This window comes from Macaca thibetana, chromosome 15 (genome assembly GCF_024542745.1).
Source record: "Macaca thibetana thibetana isolate TM-01 chromosome 15, ASM2454274v1, whole genome shotgun sequence".
Classification (NCBI taxonomy): Eukaryota; Metazoa; Chordata; class Mammalia; order Primates; family Cercopithecidae; genus Macaca; species Macaca thibetana.
The window spans coordinates 15,532,364-15,559,869 of NC_065592.1; the positions used below are offsets into that span (position 1 = coordinate 15,532,364).

The 27,506-nt window shown below is 47.5% G+C and overlaps 2 protein-coding genes and 1 pseudogene across 12 annotated transcripts in view; 2 read left to right on the forward strand and 1 right to left on the reverse strand.

The window, feature by feature from the left end:
- Window positions 1-13,128, forward strand: part of STRBP (spermatid perinuclear RNA binding protein) — a 151,301-nt gene extending 138,173 nt beyond the window's left edge. The window contains exons 18-19 of one of the 3 annotated variants that reach the window (XR_007719681.1): window positions 371-504; window positions 1,149-13,128. Coding sequence is in view for 1 of the 3 variants with exons in the window: in XM_050760598.1 (XP_050616555.1) it covers window positions 371-375 (5 nt within the window). In the remaining 2 variants the exon portion in view is untranslated. Of the gene's footprint in view, window positions 1-370 lie in introns of all 3 variants that reach the window. The other 2 variants (XR_007719682.1, XM_050760598.1) reach the window with 2 other exon arrangements.
- LOC126937218 (uncharacterized) lies at window positions 11,615-13,128 on the forward strand (annotated as a pseudogene). Its single transcript, XR_007719684.1, has one exon. The product of XR_007719684.1 is annotated as an uncharacterized LOC126937218 (transcript).
- A 4,730-nt stretch (window positions 13,129-17,858) lies between these two features.
- Window positions 17,859-27,506, reverse strand: part of RABGAP1 (RAB GTPase activating protein 1) — a 177,063-nt gene continuing 167,415 nt past the window's right edge. For all 8 annotated transcript variants that reach the window (XM_050760654.1, XM_050760652.1, XM_050760653.1 and 5 more), the window contains 5 exons: window positions 24,826-24,930; window positions 23,866-23,949; window positions 23,115-23,186; window positions 20,928-21,125; window positions 17,859-19,606 (listed from right to left, as the gene is read on the reverse strand). In XM_050760654.1, the coding sequence (XP_050616611.1) occupies window positions 19,484-19,606; window positions 20,928-21,125; window positions 23,115-23,186; window positions 23,866-23,949; window positions 24,826-24,930 (582 nt within the window). In that variant the 3' untranslated portion in view covers window positions 17,859-19,483. The remainder of the gene's footprint in view (window positions 19,607-20,927; window positions 21,126-23,114; window positions 23,187-23,865; window positions 23,950-24,825; window positions 24,931-27,506) is intronic.

A 27,506-nucleotide genomic window follows, 5' to 3' on the forward strand; every position in this document is an offset into this window, starting at 1 on the left:
CTAGCCAGGGATGTGGCTTGCAGCTTGTGTTTCCTCAGGCTGCAGGAGTACCCCATCTCTTGTGCAAGGTAATTGGTCCAGTAGATTTCCAACATACCTCATGCTGACTAGATGAAGTGCATGGGTGGTGAAGTAAGGAGTTGAGTTTACATAGTTCTGAAGTCGTTTGTAGTCTCTCTCAAATTGTTAGCCTGGGGAACCAACCACTGAGAGATTTTGCTGGTATTCGCCTTTTCTTTTCTTTTCTTTTTTTTTAAATTTTGGGTGAATGTTTGAAAATCATGAATCAGCCACCGTTATTAATTGAAGAGCTAGGAATACCTCGTTAATGTATTTTTAAAACTGGTGTTGGACCCTCTGTGTATTTCAGGTTAATACTTTTAAGCAGTTTTCAGCACGTTTATCTCACTTTATTCTCGTTCTCCTCGGACCTTCGTAGCCATATCACTTGTATAAAATAGGCTGAGATATAGTGACTGTAAGCTGTGATCTCAGTATACAAAGGTAAGCTCTTTTATTTTCTGATTAAAGAGAAAAATAATCAATTAACACAACATGCATATATGACAATCATATATGATGTATTTGATCTCTTAGGTCATATGTCATCACATTACCTTTAAAAATTGTATGGTCTAAATGTAAAATAGTTATTTTTCAACATTTGTTTTAATACCCTTGTAACTGCTTTTTATTCAAGACAGACATTTCACTTACACTAAGTGTGTGTGTGTGTGTAAAAACTTAGGATATAACATGTATGTAAATTACACACACACCCCTGTTTAAATGTAAGAATTCAGTGATAGGAACAGTTCATCTAAGAAGATTTTAATGACAGGGCACTCTTTTGGCCAAAGCAGTGGAATTTCCTGAGCAGCAAGGTTGGTACCAGTGCTGGTGGGATCCGTGTGTGTAAGCTGTTACACAAGCTGAGGATCAAAGTGCCAATTTCTCAAGGGGAGAAACTTCTCCGAGAAATGAAAGTCTCTGGTCTGTGTTGTATGCCCTAATACAACAACAGCAAGAAGCCATAAAAAAAAAGCAATAGAAAATGAAAAAAAAAAAAAAAAAAAAACAAACAAACAAAATATGATGGTAACTATGGAAAAGTGTATAATTGACTGAGCTAAGTTAATTATTTGCAGAACCAACTTCAGCAAGACTCGGGGTGGTGAATATCGAGTCTGCGGAGACCGAATAGACTTAAAGCAATCCATCTGTCTTTTCCAGGTTAGGTAGCTAGATTATTTATTTCCCATCTTATTCAACCATCATGGAGTTCATGTAAAGATGTGAGGGTTAGGCAGATATTTTAATAAAGATTTGCTTCATTTAGGTGTGTCCCATAAATGCATTTAATTGTGTTAGATGTTCTGTGCTAAGGCTGTATTTGATATATGTAGATTAAAATGAATTTCATGTTTCATATTTGTTTCTAAGTAGCAGTTTCTTTTGATTACTCACTTTAAAGTTGCTGGAACAACTCTTGTTTTTTCCACGCAGAATCTGTATGTACATTTAACGTGGCTTTGGCATCTATAAAAGGCTGTACGAGGTATAGCTGACTAGTACTGAGTGTGGTCCAGTCGTGCTGAAGCAGCCCGTTGCCTGTTAGGTGCCAGGTCCTCTTCTGGGTACGAGTGAACAGAGGCTGTGACCAGTGGAAGCATTTTAATTCTGACAGTCTCCTTGTTGTTGGAATTGGGCCTATTACAAATATCTTACTTTGGGAACCAGATACTTTGTTAACTGTGGCAAAAAAGAATATTAGCCCAGTCATTAGTTTAACTGTAAACTATTTAATAATGTAGGCCCTCTGACATCACCAAAATAGGTGTCACTTGGAAATTCACTCATTTAAAATATTTCCCTGGCAGTTTTGAGAGCCTGAAACCTACTCTGGTTTATGTTCATGGACCTCGGTCCAATATGTGAATGTAATGAAATGAATAACAAATACTCCAGTCCTTTCCGGTTAGTTTTTATAGTAGAGCAAAGGACAAGGTGGTTAATTTAAACACTGAGCACATTTTTTTAATGACAAATGAGAAAATTTCACCCTTATAATCAATCATTCACCATAATTTCCCTGTTTCCTAGATTTCATTAATAACTGGAGGAAAATCTTCAGTAGTGAGTTAGGGGAAAGAACTAAGGAGATCCCCCCTGCCTTCCCGCCCCCACCCCAGGAATTAGATTTCAAGCAATCCAGAGCCCTATACACCAGGGTCATTAAGAGCAGTTAAGGCTGAAAACAACCTGCTCTGTGAATGGTCTTCCCCTAATTCCCATTCATCTTATGCCAGTGCCTCCTGAGAGAGGGTGTGGCTACCTCTGAATCCCTGAATGAGAAAGGCTGTGCGCATTCAAACTCATACTCTGTACAGTCTGACGCCATGCTGTCCAGTGAACACAGATTCCTCAGTGTTACTAGGAGTCCTGGAAAGGAGACGGGTGGTAAATAGGTAACAACAGCAGAGCCAAGAGACTACTGCTGAGGTGGGTTTCAGTATTGATGTGTTTCTCTGTAGCCCTTATTTACAGAGCACAGAGCTAGTACTTATATAAGAATGAGTCCCTTCCTTCCTTAATAGCCTCTTCCCGAAAGACTGTTTTAAGTCAATAATTCCAGTTGAGTTGGTTGTAAGAATAGATATCCTTTCCCACATTATCATTTTAGGTAGGAACTAACAGATTCCATTGATGCTTTGAAGCAGCAATCTTCGGAGGTTTTTAAAAATAGTACCATAATGCAAATTAGGTTATGTAAGCTTTACAGCACAGCTAGAAATAGAGACTAGAAACCATGTGGGAATCTGGGCCAAAGAATTTCTCTCCTTCCAGCACATTCCCATGGGGCTCAGGAATTAGATGAGTTAATACACATAATATGTTTTGAACAGTACCTGGTGCATAGTACGTACTCAGTAATATGTTGAGTGTTGTTACCATGGTTGGCCGAGGTGAGGATGAATGTGAGGGGGGCGAGGCTGTGCCAATAGGTGTTGGAGAGGCAGATGCATGGCCTGCTCAGGGTGGAGCTGTGTCGGTTCATTGGTGCTGATAGGCTTCACTGCCAGGCTTTGGGAGAGGACTCCTGGTATCTAGGGCTTAGACAAGAAACGCACCCCAAGGACCTCGTGAGAGCTAGTGTGGTGGCGTTGCTGTGGATCCAAGCTTCAGGAAATTGCTCATGCGTCTGTTACAGTAGTTAAATTACCAGCCAATCTGCTGCCAAGGGTTTGTAAATACTTTTTTTTTTTTTTTTTTTGCATTGGGGGGGTGGTATTTAAGGGTGCTTAGAACTTCATAAGGGCTGATCTTAGAATATCTACCTGCTGAGTCCAAGTGTCCAACCAGTGCGTTAATAATTTTTAAAAAAGGTGTTTGGTTATAGCTGCCTCCAGAATGTAACCTTCAGGGCTTACCCGTGTTTAGTAGGTGGAAAGCAAGTTCCTTTACAGCACAGAAAGGAAAGGAGGAAACTGGTGTGCTTAAAAGGCCGTTGACTAGGATGCTTCTCTGAAAAGCACTCCTATAGCTTGTCTCTTCTAGTTAGCTTTGATACTTCTGGGGGAAAAATCTGCACTCCTCACCATATGAGGCCTCCCTTCTGCCTATTAGTCTTAGAGAAAACGTATCTGCCCATCTATTCTTCTTTCTTTTTGTCTATGCATTTACTTATCCATCTATCTGGACACAGTTGGGAAGTTTCTTTTCGATAAGAGGAAAATGGGTACATGATGAAATTGGTGCTTTTGGATTAAACAGAGGGTGCACGTCTTACCTTCCATTCCTTTGTGTGTCTGCAAAGATTCTGGGGGCCTCTGCAGAAAGGTGGTCAGATGCATCCTTGGCTGTTGGTAAGAGGTGAGCTAAGTGGGAAACATAGACTGGAGCCCTCAGATGCTCCAAGTTTATAAAAACTGTGTATAGACAAGGACTGTTACCTTTAAGGAGGCAAATAAGATTCACCTTGTAGTCAAGAGGTTTTTCTTAAATCTAAGAAATACTTGTTTAGCTAATGTCTTGGCAAAAGGTAGTGCATTCCCCCCGGGGAGGCTGTTTGGTGGAGTCTTTGCCTCGGTCAGCCAGCATTGAGGGAGGACTTCTTTTTTTGCCTTGACTCATCAGTCGTTAACATTCTAATTAATTACTCCTTCTGAGGAGGGTCTTGGTCTCTCTTGGCAGAACTTTGCCATTTCTGCAAATGAACTGTGCCATCCTGCTGGTGGGCAGGGTGAAGATAGCCACCATTTGCCCAGGCAGTTTCACACTGGACTAAAGGTCTCTGCATTCAGGTGTCCGCTAAATGCCCCAAGTAATGAGGTGAACAGTAGCCCTCAGTTTAGGTCATTTGGGGCAGCAGTAGATTGAAGAAGTAGGAAGGCAAGGGGAAGGAGAGATGCCACCATTTGTATCTTGTGTGCCGGGCATTTGGACATTCTTCTGAATTCTCCAACTACCTTCTTGGAAGTAGTGGTATCCCTAGTTTACAAAAGAAACTGATGCTCCAAGTTAAGTGCTAGAACCATTCATGGAACCTAGCTCTGTTCTAAAGCTTTTTCTGTTCCATCTGCTGTGGATTACAAGGCTGGGGTTGACAGGACGGGCTCTCCTGGAAGCTAGGCCTTCTGACTTGAGGTGCCTCCAGATCAGATAAACTGGCCTAAAATAGGGCTCTTTTCATTTACATTGGTTGTGAAGAACGATCTAACATGCTGGAAGGACAGACTGAATGGCTGCATTGCATCTGTATCAACAGAGGAAGAAGCGTTTTTATCTCAAGCTTGTTTTTCTCTGAATTTCAGTGGAATCTGAGGTATGTGTTTTCACTTAGCTTATATTTTCTGGGTGCATGTTCTCTGCCTGGCCTGAGATAGGTCATGAGGATGTCTTCAACAATTGAAGCCAGGCTCTGAAGGCAGGCTGGTGAGGCTTTGGCTCATTGGGTACAAGGAAGAGGAACACAGAGGGGCAGCAGCCCAGGTCTGGGCTGTAAGTACAAGGGGGTGTCCCTGGACAAGTACTCAGCAGAGATGGGTGGTGGCAGACTGCAGAGGTCAGTGGTCATTGCCAGGAGTTTTCCGTGGAGTAGGCCTCAGGGCAGACTGCCAGCCTGGAGTTTGCTGTCTTTCCTCTAAGTTGGACCCGTGTATGGTAAGCCCTGCTTGGATAGCTTTGGGGTCTCTAAATTGCTGCCTGTGAACCACCCTGCTGAACGTGTCGGATTCTTGTGCTGCTGTCAACCACTTTACCAGCTCCTTGGCTAATGAATGACAGCTGGCTCTCTGCTTAGGCATGGGTGGGTGCAGGGATGGCTGCGGGATCCTTTTCAGGGAAAGGTATTCCTCATCCACCCCAAGTCGTCATCTTTCTTGGCACTTGGCAATGTTTCTGTGCACCCTGCTGTAATCCTGGAGGGGAACAGGAAAAAGGAACCTTTGAAACCCAGGTTGTCGTGTTCTAGATCATGACTGTGTCAGGGAGAATGAGCGCCTGGCATTCGTAGAACACAGTCCTCTCTGAAGCCCTTTCCCACTTGTCATCTCATGGCTTGCTGCACTGGTAGCCCTTGGAGAAGCGCGGTGCATAGATTGTCGTTCCCACCCTGCAGACAGGGAGAGCGGAGCCCAGAGAGCTCTCCAGACCACCCTGCTCGTCTGTGGGAAAACATTGTGGCTCCTCACTAGTTTTTAACCACCAGAAGAAATAACATTTGTTAGACTGTTCTTAGACTTAACAGCAGCCCTTTCCGAGGAATTAGTTTTGAATTTCACCACCACTGGAATTAGAAATTTTCTCCTTTTACAGATGAGGAAACAGATGCTTAGATAAGGTGATCTGCCCCAAATGACAGTGCGGTGAGTGGCGGCGCTCACCCAGTCTGAGGCTGTGCTCTGAGCGGGTGGTTTGCGTCGCTAGTGCAGACCAGCGTCTGTTCTGTCTCCCAAGCCCCCTTGGCTTCTCTGCGATGTGTTCTGCTCACCTTTCCTCTAGGCTTCTGGGCTATCCCCTGTGCGCCTTGAAACCAAGCAGAAACCAACCCATGTCTCCCTGATCCTTCCTCAGCCCCCTAAAATCCAGCCTTCCTGGCTCATTATGTTTCTGGTTCCTTTGTCCGTGTGCTACTGGACAAGGCGGCCAAACGGTCAGCTCTGGGCCCGGCAGCCTGGGTTTTTTTTTTTTTTTTTTTTTTTTTTTTGCCAGCTACACAGTTGGGGTCAGTTTCTACAGATGATCATTTCATGCTGTAACTGAACCCTATAATAAAGTGCAAATTCGTTAATTGCCACTTGGAGAGCTCCTCAGGGCTGGGAAGGCGGACAGCGGATGTACTGTTGGAAGTATGTTATGTTCAGCCTCATCTACGTTTTGGTTTTTGGCCACATCCTCCGTTCCTGGCTCAGCCTTCAAACATGTACTCTAACCCATGGGATCACGGCCACAATAACACATTTTCCAGAGCAATCTGGTGTTGGGATCCCCTTGGATTCTTCTGTCATGGGACTTCTCGGAAGTCTCAGCTTTCTAAAACCCCTCGTTCCTGCAGAGGCTATGTTAAAGGAATATGGTAGGCATCATCTGGGAGGTCAAAGACCTATGGAAATTGGCACCTGGGGAACTCAGGAAAGCTGAAAGCACCTTGAAATGAGATGGAAGGACCAGGTTAAGGCTGGTGAAGAGGAGACTGGAGAGAACGTGGGCACTCCCGCCAGGTATTTTTTAAGGGATTATGTTTATTTATTGTATGTGGTTCCAAAGGGTAAAAGACAATTATGGGAAGCCAGTGGGGCAATTTGAGCTAAAATACACCTCCCGCGATGACAGACACGGCCTTGAGAGAGCAGCTGAGGTGCGACATGAGCTCCCTGTAATCGGCATGTTCCAGCAAGAAGCCGGTAGTGTGGATGGCAAAGAGGAAATTCTGTGGAATGTCAGTTTGGACAAACTCTGATGTGATTGGTGATGCTGCCAAGACCGTGTCTCCCTTCTTGGGCACGTAGATTTATTGAGAGAAAACATTCACTGTCACCTACTGCTTCTTACCAGGCTTTGTGTTGGGGCAGAAGGAGCAGTGGAGAAAATGTCAGAATTTGCAGCTTAGACAACTGAGTAGAAGGTGAAATCATTGACCCAGATGGAGAGTACAGGGAGGGGAAGAAAGAGGCTGAGGGGATTTGAACAGAATGAGAGTCATCCTCTTCTGTGCAGGCAGAAAGGCTTCAGTGGGTCTCCCCCTCCCTGCTAGGGCTCCTCCTTGTCGGCTCTGGGCTGGGGGCTGGCAGACCCATTCCCAGGTCTCCTGCCGAGGGCAGCAGAGGAGCCAGGCCTCAGGAGAGAAGTGCTTACTGAGTAATTTACCAAGATCTATAGGCTTCCCACTGAGACAGACAGGGGATCCCCAGGAGGGGAGTCAGAGGCGGGCCTGGCATGCACAGAGAGTGTGTGCCCACTTGGAGAGCATGAAGGGCCTTGCCGTCGGACCTGAGATGGTGAAGAGTGAAGTGGCAGGTGGGACACACAGTTTGCAGTCACTTCTTGAATGGCCCTGGGTGGTGTGTCCTTCAGTGATGACCATCCTCCACGATGGTAAGTTCCAGAGGGTCGATTGGGACAGTTGGATAGCCAAGGACCAGAGTCAGGAGGGAGGACTGATGAGCACGAGGCTGTTGCCATCGGCCAGGTGAGGCATGAGGGAAGCTGATGGAGTGCAGCAGCAGAGGGATGGAGAAGCAGGAATGACATCTCCTCACAGGCCAGGCTCCTCTGCCGGACTGAGTAGGGATGGGAAGATGATGGCCCCCAACCCTGGGCCAAGGAACAATAGCACCCATCCAGGGGAGGGGACCTGCTGGAGTACTTCTGGACCACTGCTCAGTGGGCAAGAGAGAGAACAATGGTGTCTCTGACCAGGACGGGGGAAGGCAGGGGAGTGGAGGAAGATACTGACAGGGTACAGAGGAGGTCGAATGGAGCAAGGGCCATCTCCACTGGGCTAGGAAATGGGGCTTTGGTGGGCCACACTCCATCATGCTGGAGCGCTCCGGCTTCTCCACTGGTGGTGGGTGGGGAGGGGCTTGTGATCTATCAGCATCTTCACCCTTTCCGAGTTTCTGCTGGGCTGGGCTTTCCAGCCAGGAGTCACAGGTACCGGGTGGTCGTTCATACTGAGGCCTTTTGCTTGGCAAAAAGTTAATCCGGTTTTGTTCATTTTTAACCTAAGCAAGGGCTGGAGGTTGTTGGATTCAGCGTCTGTGGAACAGTCTGTAGCCCATGGGAAGGTGTGGATATTCTTTCCCAAGTTCTTGAAGGACGGAAAGGACCATGAACTTGTGACCAGAGGATTGGTTTTTGGTGTCAGTTTTCTGTCTGTCCCAGTGCTGCCACTTTTGCTTCGAAATGGACAGAGAGAGCTGAAGGCCAGCGTGAGTTTCTGCACCTGTTTCCTACAGCTCTGCTGGGGACTGCAGCTCAGGTGGCAGCTGTGGACATGGATCCAGTCAGCCTTTGGGTGGCCAGAGCTCCAGGGCCAGGTGTCTCTTAGCTGCAAGCAGCCTTCACTGTTAACCAGCAGGCTACACAAATCTCACGTCTAAAGAGGTGAAATGTGAAAATATATGGGAAGCACCGCCTTAGACCTGTGTCCACAAATCTTTTCTGTAAAGGGCCAGATAGTGAGCATTTCAGGCTTTATGGACCATGTGGTCTCTGCCACAGCTGCTCAGCCCTGCCACTGTTAGCACAAAAGCAGCCAGAGACACTACGTAAACAGATAGCATGGCTGTGTTCTGATAAAGCTTCATTTACAAATACACAGGGCCGTAGTTTGCCAACCCCTGCAAAGTAGGGAGTATTTTGCCAAAGTTGGCTGTATTTCGCCAACCCCTTAGACTATAGAGATGACTTACCCTTTGGCTTAATCTTGACTGGAAACTTCCTTCCCATCTGCTGCCTGGACCCATCCACCTCCCCACAAAGGCTTCCTGAGCATCTCCTCTGTGTGAGCACTGGCTCAATGCACAGGACGGTGTAATTCCTGCCCATATGGAACTTAGGTTTTGAGTAACATCGTACAGAACAGGGCTCAGGGAAGTCCAGGGTGGTAGGGTCTCAAAGAGAAGGGCTGAGGGGGAATCAGGAAAGCTCTGAAGGCAGGCAGCTCTGGAGTCGGGCTTAGATGAGGAGGAGGCTGCAGTTCTCCAGGAAGGGAAACAGGACCAGATGACGGATGAGATTGTGTTGAACAATGAGGACTTCCGCATAGTCACACAGGCTCATGGGGTCCGCTCATAAAGGACCAGGAGGGCCAGGCTCAGGAGCGTGGACTGGATTCTCTGGGCAGTAGGGAGCCATTGGACAGCTGTGCTCAGGAGGGTAATGTGATCACAAATGCTTATTAGAAATGTCACTGGCTATGGAGGACCATGTCTGTGGTTCTAAGTTATACCTTTCAGTTTAGTCTGGACTTTTTGGTCAAGGTACTTTTGGTGTTAGAGTGGGGAAAAGAGGCCCAGAGAGTTGGACAGATGGTCTGACCACTGGCTTGTAGTCAGTGAGCGCCCCACCTTTATTTTGACATGACAGAGCTTGACAGAATCTTCCTTCTTCAGCCTTTTTCTTTTCCTGCTATCCTAAAGATCATGTACAAGGGCAGGATAAATGAAACATTCTGTCTCCAATCTAAGGTCGGCTTGGGGCCTCAGAATATGAAGGTAAAGAGGCGGGGACGGACTGCCCCTTGCTTCAGAATCAAGTCACATGGCGGCAGCGCTCTGTGGAGCAGATTGCTTCCTTTGTACATGCCCTGGGCCTGTGGCCAGCAGGCATCAGAGAAGAAGAGATGCTGACCTCTCGTCTCCAGAGGCTGCCAGCTGCTAAGGGAGGTTGAACCGACTACCCTTGGGGGTGGACTGCTCTGGGCCGGGCCTGATGCCAGGCGTAGGGGACTGAGGTGAATCAGACATGGTGGTCACATTGAGGAATGCCCAGTGTAGTTGGGGTGAGGAACAAACCCACGGGTGTTTGTGGCGCCTTCTGCTGAGCATGGTCTTTCCTCTCAGAGGGGATTCTAGGCATGTTGAAGGGAGCTCCCATTCAGCACATCGGAGAGGTGCCAGGGACGTGAGCTGCTGCCAGCTTGATATGAACAGAAGTTGGGAGTAGCTACTGTTGCTGTGCATAGCCAGGAGCACAGTGTCCGCTGTGAAGGGGCAGGTAAGGCTGGAGAAGGATGGCCTAATACAAGCGCCTCCACAGATGCTGATTCACTGAAGCCCCGTCAGCCCTGTGGGGGAGGTGAGGATCACATGCAGCTCGGAGAAGGCAAGGCACTTGCCCCCCTGCCTGAGCTGGGAGGTGGTGGCCAGCTCCACACAGCGCTGTCCCAAGATGCTGGCGAGGCGGGACCAGCCATGGGCTGGCAGCGCTGCACCGTGACCCCCTTCCACAGGGCCCAGCCTTGTTTCTGGCCCTCTAGGACAGAGTCAGGAGGTGAAGCCTGTGGTGCTGTCCCAGTGCAGTCGGGCCAGGCGTGGGGAAAGGCAGGAGGGAGATGTGCTGTGCTCTGAGCAGCCTGGCAGGCCCTGGAGAGGCAGGAAGCCACCGTATACTTCAGGAACTGGGTGCTGCTTACTCTCAGTGAAGTTGTGTTTTGCTCATCTCTGAAAATCAGGTGAGGGCTACAGAAGAGAGTTGTCCCTGGGTGGCTGCTGTCTTTAGACTAGTCGGGCTCCCTCTGGTACAGAAGTGCCTCTAGGATTTTGCTGCCTGGTCTCCTCTCTTATGGACATGGAGTGGCTCTCAAGTTCTTATGGTAGGTGTGGAACTTCTCAGCTCTAAGGAGGAGCACTTGCTACATTTTCTAGAGAAGTTTCTGGGTTCATGGAAGGGAAACTGACACACTGGAGCCTGGCACAGATGGACATTGGGTAAAGAGAATGCAGCCCGTCCCTGGCTGCAGTGCCAGGCGTGGCCTTTCATGTGGCAGCAAGTCACTTACTGTGTCTCCAGCTTCATAGGAAGGCTCTTGTCTGTGAGGCAGTGGAGTTACAGACAAGAGCCTTGCTCAGGCCAGCCCTGCCCCTGCCTCTGCCTGCAGGCACAGGCGCTTTGCCATCTGCCCTGTTTTCCTGCTTAGGGAAACATGATGGTCAGAACATTTCTTGACTCTAACCGAAATATTTCTGCTGCTTTTGCAAGTCAGATTCTTTTCATTGTTCACGGAAATGGATCAAGAACAGGAGTTTTAGCGAGAGAGGTGGTGAGAAGTTCCTTCTCCACCTGTAATTTGCAAATTGTGTTTTAGGTTTCCAGCCTCTTACCTCTGTTCTGGGTATCTTGTGCTCTCCACCCTTGAGGGATTTTGGTGTGGTGGGTCAGTGCAAGACACTCGATCCAGACACACACATTTCCAAGGCACTTTCATGTCACTTACCAAGCCTCCTTGTGTGCAGGTATCAATTCACTGGCTCCCTTAGGCTGCAGTCCTGACCCCCAAGGTAGTGATGGCAGCCGGTGCATGAGGTATGATTTGGAAGTAACCAGGCAAGCCCTGGCTGCAAAAAATACCTCTTCTGTCCCAACAGTAGGCCAGAGGTGCTGCCATTAGATGCATCCCTCTACCTACCCCCGATCACTTTTCATGCTCAGGCCAGCCTTGCACAATCAGGTTCCGTTCACTCTGCACCCCCATTTCTTAGATGGGGTACTGAGCACTGCTTTTCCTTTAGCTCACTTAATATGGCAGCTTCTCAGGGATGGAACCTACCATGGCTGTGGGAGATGCTTCGCTACTACTTACTACCTTTCCTAGGGAGGGCAGCTCATTTTTAGAAATGCTGCTGGGGAGCCAAATTGTAGGCATCCAACCAGAGGGCCTCGCTCTCTGTCTCCCAGGAATCAAGGGTTGCTCTGGCTCTCTGAGGAGCTGTCTCCAGCCTCCAGGTGGACGTCCTTCCCAGCATACCAGGGCTTATGGAGGCAAAATGAAAGCTGGTCCACGTGGGAACCCCCTGCTGTTGTCCTTTCCTTGGGCAAACATCATACACTTTTTAGCGCCTAGCAGTGTTCATCCTGTTTTCCCCAAAGCATCCTTGGACTCAGGCCTTTCATCCTGGACCCATCTGTCTGGCCTGTTGTGCTGAACCTTTGGTCTAAGTGGTTGGTTGGTCCAGCTACTTCTTCAAAAGGAGGTTTCCTAAGGTAATCATCAGTTAGGGCAATTGTACTTCCGGGAACAGTGAGGCTGATGGGCCTGTTCCCAAGGCTGCTTTGGCAGGGGGTGCCAGGGAAGGGGCCGGCCTAGGGCCAGGTTCATCATACCATTAGCCCTACAGCCCCATGCCTTTATGTCCTGGTTTCCCCGCCGTGCAGTGGTCCTGCAGGAGTGGAGCCTGTAGGACTTGCTTCTCACCCACTCCAAGCAGAACTGTCGGGGAAGGAGGTGGGAGGTGCAGCCAGTCTAGACCTGAAGCTCTCACACTAAGGAGTAAGGTAGGCCTGCTCAGCCTTAGCCCTTCAGCAGCCCCAAGGGTGGGGGAGGCAGGAGGCGGCTGAGCGTAGTCGTGGGTAGAAACCTTTCCCTACTGCACGGTCACACACATGGCATTGGACTCCTGGCTGTAGCTCACTCGGGTCCACTGAAGACCAAGTTAGTTTTTAGAAATCTATTTAAAGTTATCTATCATGTATCTATTTACTGTGTTTTTCTGAATACGCAAGTGTAAATAGTATAATTTGCAGTGCAAAGTCCTTGGCAATAAGTTTGTGTATTATGTTTAAAAACACTGGAAACCACGACCACCATGGACTGCCCTTCCCCTCTGAGGCAATTATTACATGTAGGACTCTGAACTTTAAACCTTCAGCGTGACTGAAGCAGCAGCCTGCACATGTGGACGGTCATCAGTGCCTCGCCCAGAGATGCCTGGCCTTCATCCAAAGGGACCCTGCTGCCACAAGTCCTCCAGGCAGCACCCACACTGTGGCTCCTTCGCGCTGAGTATGTTGGACTCTGCCATAGACTGACCCTCTTGTCTGGCTGCTGCAGTTTGTCTGTAATGCCCTGACATGTTGCATTTTCCCCATTTGGATAAATAAAAACAAATGCTTCTGTCACACACAGTAATGGACTGTTCTGTGCAGGACCCACTCTGGTAAAATGAAGGATACAGCTTTGGTGAAAGGTTCAAGTGCAGGCTCCCTTTTCGTGGCCCTTAAGGCTCTAGTTCAGTACATGTTACAGGTTCTTCCATTCATGCAAAGGGATGGAGGGGCCGAGGACGTTTGAAGGGGGTGGGTGGCTCCTGATAATGGACAGTGATTTGGGTGGGGCCAGGGCCTAATTTGTGATCCTATTAATGATCCTTAAAACCCTGCCTGTCTGTGGTGTGAAGTTTCCTCAACATGAACCTGGCAGCCTGGCACAGTGAGTGGTAAGTGATGTCATGTTGAGTGCTGACCTCTTAAATCGTCACACCTGTTCCCGGGGTCAGTAATACCCGGACAGACAATACAGATCGGGAAACGAGGCTCAGGGTTAAAGGACCCTGCCCAATGGTGTTGAGCTTCTAGAGGGCGGCAGCAATTGGAACCCAAAGCTGAGGTTCTTCCTCCTGCTGCCTGGTCCCCTGCAGGGCTTCTGCAGTTGAGCTGCCCTAGTAATTGAGAGCTCAAGACCACAATGTAGTCCCAGCCCACTTGGAGGGACGAGGACGAAGATCCGGCAGCCCAGGGAAGTGGCCTGGTGGGGAATCAGGCCAGGGGCTGCTGCTGCTGCCTCCAGGTAAGTGGGGAGTTGTGTGGGCAATGGCGCTGCCTGTTTTTGCCTCACTTTGTAACTCAGGGCCCCGTCTTCTCCCTATACATCATCAGGCTGGATCTACAACGAAACAAGAATTGACTGAAAGAAGAGCCGGCCGGGCCAGCCCTCTGCTATTACCATCCTCCTTCTCAGGTTTGCCTTTCTGAGATTGAGGGACAGCCAGGCTTTCTTGTTCACAATTGCCACAGGGCTCAGCAGCACAGGAGACAGGTTGTTGAGGTGTATCTGGGAGAGAGGAAGGGAGGGAGCATTGTCTTTCTTGCTCTTGGGCCCTGAAAGAGGTGAAGGTGATGGTGTGTGGTAGGAAAGACTCAACTTCCCGATGGTGTGGTCACAGGCAGACCTTTCACCTTCACTTTCAAATTTGGGAATAACATCACTGAATTCAGGGGTGTTCTGACGACTGGAGGGAGAAGAATACAGGAAAAGAGCCAAGGGCATCACAGGAGAGCCCAGCAGCCCTGATGAGCCAGGTACTGGACCCACTGCACAGATCAGAACTCGGGAAGGTTAAGTGAAATGTGCATTCAAGGGTATGGCCTGACCTTGAACCCTTTTGAGTTTCTGTGTGTGTGGCTTGCAGTATAGTGCTGACAGTTTATACCTACCTGCAGCCCACAGGGCCATCTTTAAGCAGCCACCCTGTGGTTACTGACAGAAGTACGAGTCAGCATCCCAGCCGTCTCTCTGAGCCCATCTCCACCTATCAAATGGGGAGGGCAGAGAACTCAGCACTCATGTCTGTTGTTCTGGGAGTGCGTCAGTGCCCATTCTGGGCGGCTCCAGTCCTCATGTCTGCCTGCTCCAGCTCTCCTGTTCTTTCATCACCCCCCAAATGAATCTTAGAAGAGGATTAAAATCCCAATGTCAGAATCAGACACATCCCTAAGCAGTGAAGTGAGTCTCCAAGGCCCAAGGGGCCCATGCCCCTGCTGCGCCCCCTCCACACAGGCTCTGCTTGTCACAACTGTTGGGGCAGCTCAGACATGGGAGCTGCGTTCTGGGCTTATTCTGGTAGCCCGTGGCTCTTTTCTTCACCCTTTCACTACTCAACCCCTGCCCCTGGGACTTGGAATTCAGAAGAGGTGCAGACACTTTGGGGCTCTTGGCATTCGGTCTGAGCCACTGCCTCCCCACTGAGAATTATCAAGGCCCTGGAAATCAGCTTGGTTTGCAGCAGGGCCTGCCAAAGAAGGTCCACTCAGCCTGCGGTGCATGCTTGCTGACCTCGTGAGCAGGAGACAACAGGTGCCCAAGGTTGGAACCACAGTCTGAGTGGCCCAGCACAACTGCACTTCCTGCCATAGTCCCCTCTGACCATTGGCCTTGCTTGCCCACTTCCCTCATAGCCAGGTTTCTTAAAATCTATACTTGCTTGTCTCTGCCTCCTGCCCTCCCACCTCAACTGTCGTGGCCACTGCCCTAACAACCTTCCAGCTCCCAAATCCAATGAAGCTTTTCCAGTCCTGCCCTCATCCCCACCGCAAAGTACTCTTGCTCTTCTCTGGCCGTCCGTGCTCCATTCTCCATGTCTTCCCTCCTGCTCCTTGGATGGCAGCTCCTAGCCCTTGCTTAAGCTGTACATTACCTAGGCAGTCTCTCCAGGCTCCTAGCTTCGGCTTGCTCAAGCAATGGTTCTCAATCATTTGGCCCCCTCAGGGAATATTCGGCAATACCTGAAGACATTTTTGGTTGTGCCAGTTGGAGTGGGGTATATGCACTAGCATCCAGTGGACAGAGGCCAGGGATGCTGCTGGGATTACACAGGACAGACCCCCTACAGCACAAAAGTATCAATCAACCAAACCATCAACAATGAGTTCTAGAAACCCTGTGCTAGAGATGCCTAACCAACAACTGAGCCGCTGCAGATTGCCAGTATCTCCAACTTGCAAGTCCCAGACTATTTCAAATCTCTACACTGACAGCTAAATGTATCTTCCTGGTGTGTCGTCACTCTCACCAAATTTTACTGACTCCGTTCTCCATTCCTTATTCTATCATGTATCACCTCTGCTCACACCCTTAATTTCTTCTCCCAATTTTCCTTCCTAAAGGATCAACAGGGAACTGCTCAAAGTGCAAGTTAGCTTAACCCATTTATGCCTAGTGTTCCATTATTGGAACGCTAAGCTTGTGGGAGTTATTTATATCCTACTGCTCAAGGTCATCGCCAAGGTCTGATTTTTCACACAAAAAAATTTGTAACCTCTGGCATAAATGGGTTAAAACTCTCCAGTGACTCCTCCTCAGCTCCAAACTCCATGGCATGGCCACAACCTAATTACCCAGTTTCATCTCTCAATCACCCCATCTCAAGCAGACTTAACTACTACTGTTCTTCCCACCTAAATGCTGCTGTCCTCTTGCTGCTCTACCTAGCTAGCAGGTCCCTTAGTTGTCAGTCACACTGTCACTACCACTTTGTCCCTCCTGCATTTACACATACCTTCCCACAGAATCCCATACACCTGTACATGACTTACCACACAGTGTCACTATTATTATTCTCAATCATCTCAGCCTCAACATAACCAGGGGACCTCCCCAAAAGCAGGACCCTCATCTGAGTTGTTTTAGGCCTGTGTGCCAAGACTGAATAGTATACGGACTCCTTTTCTTGGGCCAATACGCAGCTGCAGGGATGAGGATTTCTGCCGAGTCCCTACACTACTGAACATCGAAGCCATGTGACAGGAAAAGCATGGAGCAGGCTGATGCAGAATGTGGATCCCAGAAACGTGTCCTCCAGCCTGCAGCCTGTGAGCATCAAAGGGACCTAGCTGTGCTCTGGAGCCACAGTCCTGGCTTCTGCAAGAGTACCTGCCAGGGGCTGAGTCCTAAGCTAGAAACTTTCCTAGTTTCCTTGCAGTGGAGAAAGACAGCGCAGGGCCCACCTGCTCTCTCATCTATATCTCTATCCCTATCAATCATCTATCCATCTTATCTATTATCTCTCATCTATCTAATCTCCTTCCTGCTTCCCTCCTCCCCTCCCCCCCCTTCCTTCCTCCCTCCCTTCCTTCCTTGCAGGCATGAAGCTATGGTCTGTTCAGCCTGCATCCACTTAAAGGCTAGGCATAAGTGGGGTCCTGGAGGGCAGGTCAAGGGGGGAGGGGGAACCATAAGATTAGGGAAGCATCATTCTTCTTCCTGCTATGGAGAAGGGGGTTGAGGTGGTAAAGAGGGGCAGCAGAAGGCCTGGGAGCCTCATCTGTATGGTGCAGGGATGTGGAGGACAAGCAGTGGGAAGAAAGAGGCTCTGAAGATACAACTCCATGTCACTGCTTTCCCTAAAGCTTTTAGCAGACCACACCTGTCCCCCAGGTGCTCAGTCTGCCTTTCTACTCTTCAGCTATTTCCCCTGCACGTGCACATTCTGGCCCTGGAATTCCCTCTTCCATCTCTGCTTGGTGAGATGCTTTTGCCTTTGAAGGTCTAATTTGACCCTTACCTCCCGTAAGGCTTCCTTAAGCCTCAAAAACACCAAGTATCCCTTATCCCTGCTACTGCAGCACGTTATTTCTCAGAGGGGCAATGTTCATCATAAACACAGAGTCATCAGTCATCTTGCCCCATGTGGCCCGCCACACCCTACCACTCCATACATCTGAACAGGTGGGTGAGGGGCTGCCTCGCACTCACACATGCCTCTCTGACAGCACACACAGTGGTCTTCTCTGACTCTGCTTCTGTGTGCAGGGGATGGGGGGAAGAAGGGGACGGGGGGGGAGGGGGGGGAGAAGGGGAGAAGGGGGGGGGGGGGAGAAGGGGACGGGGGGGAGAAGGGGACGGGGGGGAGAAGGGGGGACGGGGGGGGGGAAGGGGACGGGGGGGAGAAGGGGACGGGGGGAAGAAGGGGACGGGGAGGGAGAAGGGGACGGGGGGGAGAAGGGGACGGTGGGAAGAAGGGGACACGGGGGGAGAAGGGGATGGGGGGGAAGAAGGGGATGGGGGGAGAAGGGGATGGGGGGAGAAGGGGAGGCGACAGGAGCACATGATGATCAAACTGGTTTTTACAAAGCAATGCTGTTTGTACCAAAATATTTAATGAATATGCTGTTAAAATAAAACCAACAAAAGAAACAGTAATACAATTTTACTGGTTTATATTTCAATTCATAAAGTTGACATACTGAAACTACCCTAGCACAATGTCCACACACCTAGCATTAGATAGGCTTACAGCTATTTTGGTAACTGAACAAGAAAGACACAGAAAGCAGCAAAGGGGATGGTTGGTGGGGAGGGGGTTGCCACTTGTTACCTCCTTTATTACAGATAACCTCAGCAAGCGTTAGTACAGCCAATAAGAAAAAGAGCTACAAAACAACCCGAGTGTCTTTATATACAAAACCAGTGCCTCTTGTAAGCAGCCACCTCAACACTGAACGCAGAGAAGAGGACAAAACCATCTGCGTGTCAGCCTGTCAGCATATCACTATATAAATTAGAAGTCAAAGTTTTTTTTTTTAAAGGTGCTAAAATCTCCATTCCATAGCTTTGAAGTGAGAACTTGCAGCCCATCTGAACAGTGAGGTTTGCACCCAGGCATACTCTGAGGAGGGCCCAAAGGCCCAGCCCATCTGGGAGGGACAGGCCCGCAGGATGGAGACCTTGCAGCATGTGCACCCTGCGCAGACATTTACAGACACGCAGCTCAGTCTTTCTCGCTTGGACAACCTGTTGTGCAAAAACACTAGGAATCTTGAAGTGAGGGAGCTCTGTCCACAGCTCCCGCAATGGCAGGGAGGAGAGCAGAGCCCAATGAACCTTGAGTGAAATTAAGTGCTCAAATAACCACATAATAAAATTGTGCAGATCGGCAGTCCTAGTCTGGAATTTAAACACTGTCAACTGGGCATATTGGGAAAGATATTTATATATATACACATACACACACACACACACACACACACACACGACACGTTAAGCAAAATAAGATTTGTCCATGTTATAATCCAGTCTCACAGTCAAGTCACCCACCCCCGCCTTTTGAAGTCATTTGGCAGCTAATGCTAAAAAATAACAGGAACTATGAGAGTTGCATAGAATTGATCAGAAACATGAATAATGCCAAACCCAAAACCTGCGCATGATACAGTTTAACAGAACCAGGTGCCTTCAGATGCAACTATGAAACCCTCCTATTTAAAACAAAGTGCTTCTCCATGTCTACCTGGGGGACCTTCTGCTGGCATTGAAGCAGAAAAGAATTATTTGAATCTCTGATCCCCTGCCCCACCCCCACAATATATATATATATATATAATATGTATATTTAAAAAAAAAAAAAGGTTTAGGAAAAAAAAAAAACAGACTGAAGGATCCCCTAACTCTGATCATGTAAACTCAGCCTTCAGGCTGGGTGAGGTGTTGACCTACACGGGGAAGAGGCCTGGAAGGTCACACTGAGGAGTGATTTCTAGAGTGTCCAGAGCATCGGCTGAGCTAGCAGGCCTGTTAGTATCAGTAGTCTTACCCCAGAGGTTGCCTGCTTCATGAGCTCTGGTCCAGTGACCTACCAACATGCGTCTATGGATCTGACTTAGGTACATTCTGGTCCTAGGACAAGTCACAGAATCACACATCTGGCCAAAGAAGGCAACAAAAGGTGTCATGTTTTCTGAAGGTGTCGGGAGGCGGCAGCTGCTCTCAGCAAGTCTCTTTCCCTTGAACCCCGGTTGCTGTCTTTATGGAGCTCAGTGTTCGGTTAAACCACGTCTTCTTGGCTGCCTGCACCTCGTTGAGGGCAAGCCCTAAATGGTGCTCCAAGTCCTGCAAGAGGAACAGTGCGCATGAGGATGCTGGGCTTGGTGTCAATGACATTGGCTCCCCAGAGGAGAGCCAAGACAAGAATGTAGTCTGTTTACTCTGGAGAGGCCTTGGGAAATTCCCTGTCTCAAACTGGCTTGAAATGCCTCGGATGCCTAAAGATTTGGGAGTTTTTAGTTAGGATCTAATTTCTTGCCTGGTCTATTTATTAAAACAGTCTTCTACTTTCTATGTCTCCCTCTTCTGTCCACCTAATGCACACCAGGCAGACAGCTAATGCTCTACTTCTGATGACATAATTTCATTTCGGCAAAAATCTTTAAACTCCCTAGCATGGCGTTTGAAATGCTTCGCAATCTGGATCCACACACTCTCTTCCAGCCTTAGCACCACCTCCGCCCCCTACTGCAAGGAAAGAACTCCTGAGGCTCCTTCCTGGGCAGCCACTCTCCTCCTTGTGCTGTGAACATGCCACTCCCTCTGCCTGGAATTGCCACTGTTCTCCCTCTCCTGTAGCTACAATCCCTGTGCATTCTTTGATCACAGCACAGCTACTGCTGCTTTGGTGATGCCTTTCCTGATTATCCTGGGTAGTCACACTACCAGGTGTTAGCTTTGCAGTCCCAGACCTATAACAGGGCCTGCCAAAGAGCAGATGCCCAGTGAATGTGTGCAGTGAGGGAGAATCAGCCCTAAAGCTTTTATCCTGAACTTGTTCTGTCCATAAACAGTGCTTAGGGTTTAGAGGTGCTGGTGGACCTACCAACGCATATAAAGATGACCAAAACAAGCCCTAACTTCTTTATCAGGAAAGGAGGTTCAGACAGGTAGCATATTCACAGTCACGAAGCTAGTTAAGTGGTGGGAACTGGAACAATAAAAGCTTGCATTTATAAAGCCCCCAGCATTCTGCCAAGCCATTTGTGCACACTATCCTACTTAGTCCTCAAACCAACCCATCAGATAGGGACTCATCATTTCCATTTGTAGATAAGGAACCTGAGATGTAGGGAGGTTACTAACCCAAGGTCAAACAGTTCAGTGGTAGAGCTGTGTTTCTAAAGCACTGTCTTCTCATCCCATCAAAAGATTCCAAGCTCTGTGTATCATTCTCAATATGACAAAGTGAAAATCCTCAAGACAGGGCAAATACTGATGAGACATCCACTGGCCAATAACAAGTCCTGTATTTCTTTTCATGACAACTGTGATCAAAGTTTAGAAGGTAGGGAAAAACCCAAACCATAAAGATAATTTCTGGGGTTTCTAGTCCACATCAGGAAACTCAGCCCGCAGGCACGTGTCTGAGCTTGGCTGCTGTTACCTGTATCTTACACTCAGCCTCCACCAGCTGGAGTTTGGTCTGTGCCAGTTCTAGCTCCATCTCTCTCAGCTGGTTCTTGAGCGTCTCTTTCTCTTCATCCGTGTCCTCATCTAAAACCTCCTTGGTTGAGCTTATGCCTTTTACACGCCCTTCTTTGTTGAAAAATTCCCGGCACCGCTCACAGTCATCCACTTTTTGCTGAAATTGAATGTTAGATGTGAAGATGCAAAGAAGAGGAACTGGCCCTTTAGGATGGTGTGAGCATCCCCTTTGGGGGACGCCAAGAGACGGCTTCTCTGTTGAGCACTACAGTTTCTGAAAACCTGTGCTCTTTGTAAACTAGCAGATAACCTACTGGAAAAGCCACTTGGTATTATATACCAAAAATAATAAAAATACCATTGTCTTAATTCAGTAATCTCACTTCTAGGAACCCAGGGTGAAAAATGAAGCTGTAACTAGATAAAAATTTATGTACAAAATTTTCACTATAGAACTGGAGACAGGCAAAAAAGCAGCGGATAAACTATTCAAAACAATTAAATATTAAATATACTGTGCTATATTTATACAAGGAAGTACACCGCCTCTAAAAGGTTCTTGAGGAACTTTTTATAACATTGGAAAATGGATGCATAGTGGTTGAAATAGAACACAAAAATGTACATAAACTATGATTACAAATAAAATGTATTCCACATTTCATCAAAATAAGATGCCATTAACTATAAGAAATGTCATTTTATGTTCCTCTAAGAAAACATTCTGCCAATTAAACCACAAAAAGCCAATTATAAAACATCCCACTTTCAAAGATGTTTAAATGTGGAAAAAAATGCTTATCTTAGAATGAATGAAATTTTATATGTTAAACACAGAACAAAGATTGAAAGAATACACACCACAGTGTTAATAATGATGTTATATGTGGAAAATGGATCATAAGGGCTTTTTTCCCTTATTTACTCTTCCAAATTTTCTGCAAGAATATTAAAGTTTTAGAATCAGAAAATAAGTTATATTTAAAAACCAGATCTGGATAGCCAGCCATGGTGGCTCACAGCTGTAATCCCAGCACTCTGGGAGGCCAAGGCGGGTGGATCACGAGGTCAGGAGTTCAAGACCAGCCTGGCCAAGATGGTGAAACCCTGTCTCTACTAAAAATACAAAAATTAGCTGGCGTGGTGGCACAAGCCTGTAATCCCAGCTAGCTGGGAGGCGAGGCAGGAGAACAGCTTGAACCCAGGAGGCAGAGGTTGCAGTGAGCCGAGATGGCGCCACTGCACTCTAGCCTAGGCGACAAGAGTAAGACTCCGTCTCAAAACAAACAAAAAAACACACAAAAACAGATCTGGTTAAACATTAATTATGACGAAGGCCAGTGTCATCTTGCTCCAGGTATAATGTTGCTTTGCGCAAACATGGCCATGAGCACAGAACCTACCCAAGTTCCTGTCCTCTGAGCTGTAAATATGTTAGTGAGGTACCTTTCAGTAAATTGCTTATCTTAGTAAAATCTGACAAGTACTGTAATATAGGTAGAGCTTAAAGAAAGAAAGCACCACATTATAAAAGCTCCTAAGCTGCCAACAAAACATTAAACAATTAAAGTTCTAAACTGGGCACAATGGTGCCCACCTGGAGTCCAGCAGCTCAGGCTGAGGTAGGGATTTCACTTGAGCCCAGGATTTCAAGGCCAGCCTGGGCAACACAGTGAGACCCTGTCTCTAAAAATAAAAAAAATAAATAAACTAAGGTCCTCATTGTACTTGGATATGCTACAGCAGAAGGCATGAACTCAGAACAACACTGGAGAGTGACAAGCCATAGCACATGGTTCTGACCTCTGCACTCCGACCACCTCAAGCAAGACCTGTCACTTGCATGACTCCCTCTCCTCAGCATCACACTGCTGACACCGACTGCCTTACAGACAACATTTGGAAATCGTGGGGGCACTTGCACATTGAGAGCTAAAGCTAGAGCTTGTTTAATTTCATCTGTACGCCCTTCCAGAGAAAACAGGCATAATGTTAGTTGTTAACTATAGAGCCAGGACCTGTGACAGGTGCCTTATTGCTTAGATTCTCTCTCTTTTGAAATCAACTGCCTCCTCCCAAAACCTGTTTATACAGCCATAAAATGAAGTAGGTGGTATAAAATCTTCTAGGTAAAGATAAGTCTTACCCGAATTTTCTCAATTTCCACCTTATTGGCTGTCTGCTGCTTCTCCAGTCTTTCACTCAACTGAGAACAAATCTAAAGAAACAAATATAAAACAATAATCTCTTGAGCAACTGTAATCATTTGCATAAATTCTGTAGTGGAAGCTGGAATATGTAAATTGGAATTAACATAGTAGCAAATAGGCTGCTACCACTCAAGAGGGGATATGAAGTTGGTGGATAAGTAGGGGTTCTTCTAGCTATGCCGCCTCTGCATTCACTGGCCTAGGACTTGCAGAAACCAAGCAGCACCACACTCAATGGCCAATGGTTTCTGAACACCTGCCAGACTCATAAGCTAGCATGAGATCCTAGTGTAGGAGGGAAAATGACCATTTGTTATGTTCTTAAAACTCAACCAGTCAGGGAGAGAACCGGTTTAAAACTACACATAAACAAAAGTTCATAATTCTGAATCTGAAATACACACCAAAACATACTGTGGTTTTAAGTACCTACTCTGTGCTGGGCACTGCCAGGCACTCTACAAACATGGTCTTTTTAAATCCTCGTAACAACCTTCCCAGACAGGGATGATTTTCCTTCTTTTACAACTGAGAATAAGTGAAGCCACTTGTCAATGCAAGGGGCAGAGCCAGGATAGGAAACCAGAGTGCTTGCATTTGGGTTAGGGGGTGGGGGGTGGGTATACATTTTTTCCCGACTACAGGCTTCCAGATTACACAGCCCAGTCCCAGGGTACTGGAACTTACCTGCTTATAGTCACCAATGATAGAACTGTTTTTTTTAATCTCAGATTCTGCCTTGTCAAGTTCCCGACGGCACATTTCTTTTAACTGCACACATAAAAAGGCAAAAGTGACTATGTTAACATTAAAAAAAGGGAAGTTCTGTCACCAATCGCTTAGTGCTAGGCTACCCAAAAAGTGCTGAACCAAACCCTGGAAGTCCTCTAATTCAGCTACCTTCTTCCTTCAATCTTGGCAGCACTAATCCCCTGTTCCTGATGCAGGAGAGGGAGAGAACAGTTAAAACTTCCAAAAACGTCAGACCCCATTTCAGATTGAGGCTTCTGCTGAAGGTCTTCCCTGCCAGTACAAGCCAACCTGTGGACCTTCACTGAGACGGCAGCACAAACCAGGCACAAACCAAAGAGCTCATAAGAGGACTGCGGGTTTTCAGCATCTCATGGTTTCTGTAGAAAGGGCTTTGCAGTCTCTCACCCCAGCCAGTCTTGCCTCCTGGAGGACCAGGTGCGACAGGGGAGGGGGTTGCTCCTGGGCGCACAGCACCCAGAGCTCTTCTCATGCCTGCAGCTCTGTGTCTCCAATGACTATGGAGCACTGGCTCAGAACAAGACTTCCCAAGCTTGCTCTACGAGGGAGACAGCAGAGGACAAGTAGGGAAAGAGCCAGGCATTATATGATGTGTGCTTTCCTTCTGCAGAAATTCTACCCCCTCTTAATTGTTACACTCAGATGCCGATACACAGAAATTCTCCTGCCCCAACAAAGGATGGGCCTCAACCCACTGTCTCCTCCTAGGCTTTAATTAGGAACCACTGGATTTTACATAGTAGGAAAAAAAAAAAGGTCTTTGGAGAGAAACTGAAGCTAGATGTCTCCAGGTTTTCTAGTGCCAACAGGAAGCCACCAGCTGAACTCCCAATTCTCAAGCATTTGTGAGACAGGAATGTGGGAGAGTTCCCTTACCTGAGCAGACTCTTCTTCCAGCCGTCTTTTCTCTTCTTCTGCATCAATCAACTTCTGTTTGGTCATCAGCAGCTCCTTATTCAGAGCATCTGCCTTTTCCTCAGCCTGAAACATTTAAGATATGCTGTCACAAAACAAGAATTGGGAACTGCAAAGGGTTTACATTACTTAGCATAATCCCATCTTAAGATGATGGGGAAACTCTGATTCAGAGAGGGGAAACTATATCCCCAGGGTCGCAATGAGAATACACTCATGCCTAAGTACCTGTCCCAGTCTCTTACTCAGAGGTAGTACAGGGCAGTAGTTAGGAGCTTAGCCTCTGGCATCACAGCCTGGGTTCAATGCCCATTGTTCACTGACCATGTGCCACTTGGACAAGTCATTGAGACCCTCTCTAAGCTTCCAGCTCTTCATCTGAGGGATAAGGCATGAAAAGCATTCAGCACAGTGCCTGGAATACAGTAAATACCAATAAAAGGTAGCCGTCATTATTATTATTATTATTATTATTATTATTTTTTTTTTTGAGACGGAGTCTCGCTCTGTCGCCCAAGCTGGAGTGCAGTCGCCGGATCTCAGCTCACTGCAAGCTCCTCCGCCCGAGTTTACGCCATTCTCCTGCCTCAGCCTCCCGAGTAGCTAGGACTACAGGCGCCTGCCACCTCGCCCAGCTAGTTTTTTGTATTTTTTAGTAGAGACGGGGTTTCACCGTGTTAGCCAGGATGGTCTTGATCTCCTGACCTCGTGATCCGCCCGTCTCGGCCTCCCAAAGTGCTGGGATTACAGGCTTGAGCCACTGCGCCCGGCCCATTATTATTATTAATAAACTGGTTTTCTTCCTCCAAAGTGTGTTTCCTCTGCTTCATCCAACCCGTCTGGCATTTTTCTTGTTATTACCTGATAAAGGAGGCAGTCCCTTTCCTGGCACTTTTTCTTATCTTTAATGGCCACTCTCCACCCGTCTTTTTCTAAAGCATGCAAAGGTCTAGTGGGTGTAACTGTGTGTCCTAGTGAAAATGATATACTTTTGCCTGACATACGAGTTCCTGGTGCTGGTCACTCCAAGGATGACTGACTATACCATATTAGAGAAGACTCAAGGACTAAATACAGAGGGTCTCTGCTGGGCTCCTGATGTGGATAGGATTTCCCTGAAATTCTGACATCACCTAAAGTAGTGTAACTGGGCCACTGAGTTTTCCACTATACTCTACTTCCTTTCCTGTATCTTCTTTGGAAGAAACAGGTTCCAGAGAGCTGGGTCCTTAAATGGGGAACTGGGCCAGGCGCGGTGGCTCACGCCTGTAATCCCAGCACCTTGGGAGGCCGAGGTGGGCAGATCACAAGGTCAGGAATTTGAGAAAAGCCCAGCCAACATAGTGAAACCCTGTCTCTACTAAAAATATACAAAAAATTAGCTGGGTGTGGTACAGGCGCCTGTAATCCCAGCTACTCGGGAGGCTAGGGCAGGAAAATCGCTTGAACCCAGGAGGCGGAGGTTGCAGTGAGCTGAGATTGCGCCATTGCACTCCAGCCTGGGCAACAGTGCGAGACTCCATCTCAAAAGAGAGAGAAAAATAGGGGGGAACTGAGAATGGCATGATATGCAGATTCAAAAGGCCATTAATTACTGGTAAATTGCAAATGCATGCAATTAAATTGGGCCCTGCAGTTATGTCCTTCATGGGGAGTAGCTTATCATCTCCTTCTTTAGCTCAAACCCAAGAAGCAATCAAAAAAGGAAATGAAGAGACTCAAACAACAGGGAAAATAACTAGTAAGGAGAATGAAGTCCTGTTAAAGATTCTGTTTTACTTTAACCAACAGAACAACCTATCCTCTCTCGCTTGGACTCGGTTAACATCTTTTGAGCATTACATTGAAGCATGTGCTACACACTTATGTTCTGTCCTTTTCTCATCATCACTACCTTGGTAGATGATGATTCATACTAAGACTGATTCTGAGGAGTATGGAGGAGCCTGCTGATGAAATGGGTCTTCTAACACAACAATCTTCCCTGCCCACCCCAACTCCCCAGTTTATAAAGCAGTTAGGCGGGGAAGTGATTTCCCCAAGCTCTCACTAGCATGTGGCATAGCTGGAATCTGAAACCAAGTCTTCTGACATTGAGCCCAGCATTTGCGCCACCACTCCTAAAGCTGACTCTCAAGGTCATGCCAATGGGAAGGTGCACAGAGGATACTGGCCTGACCCAACCAGGGTCCTCTAACGGCACCATACCCACCGCACATTCTATTTACATCAGCATATGAGGAGAGGGCATCTTGTCACAATAAACATAAATCCAGACTTCTAGTCATGAAGGATTAACAGGGAGCAAGTTTATCCTCCTACTATAAACAGAAAACTGGATAAAACATATGAAACAAGGTCCTGCTTTCACCCTACTTTCTGCTTAGGTTCCAAGCAGAGCATGAGAGCCTCAAAGGGTTAAGGAGACAGGAAGTCAGGGTGGCTGGAAGGCATGGGACAGGGCTCTGGAGAAGAGGAAGCTCTAGAATAGCTTATCAGGCAACACAGGAGATAAAATGAAATAATGAAAATACCTAATTAAACCAAAGAATACAGAAAGAGAAAAAAAATGCAAAGAGGACAAATAGAAAACAAATGATCATTTGGATAAAACAAAAATCCATTTTATATATAAAGACACA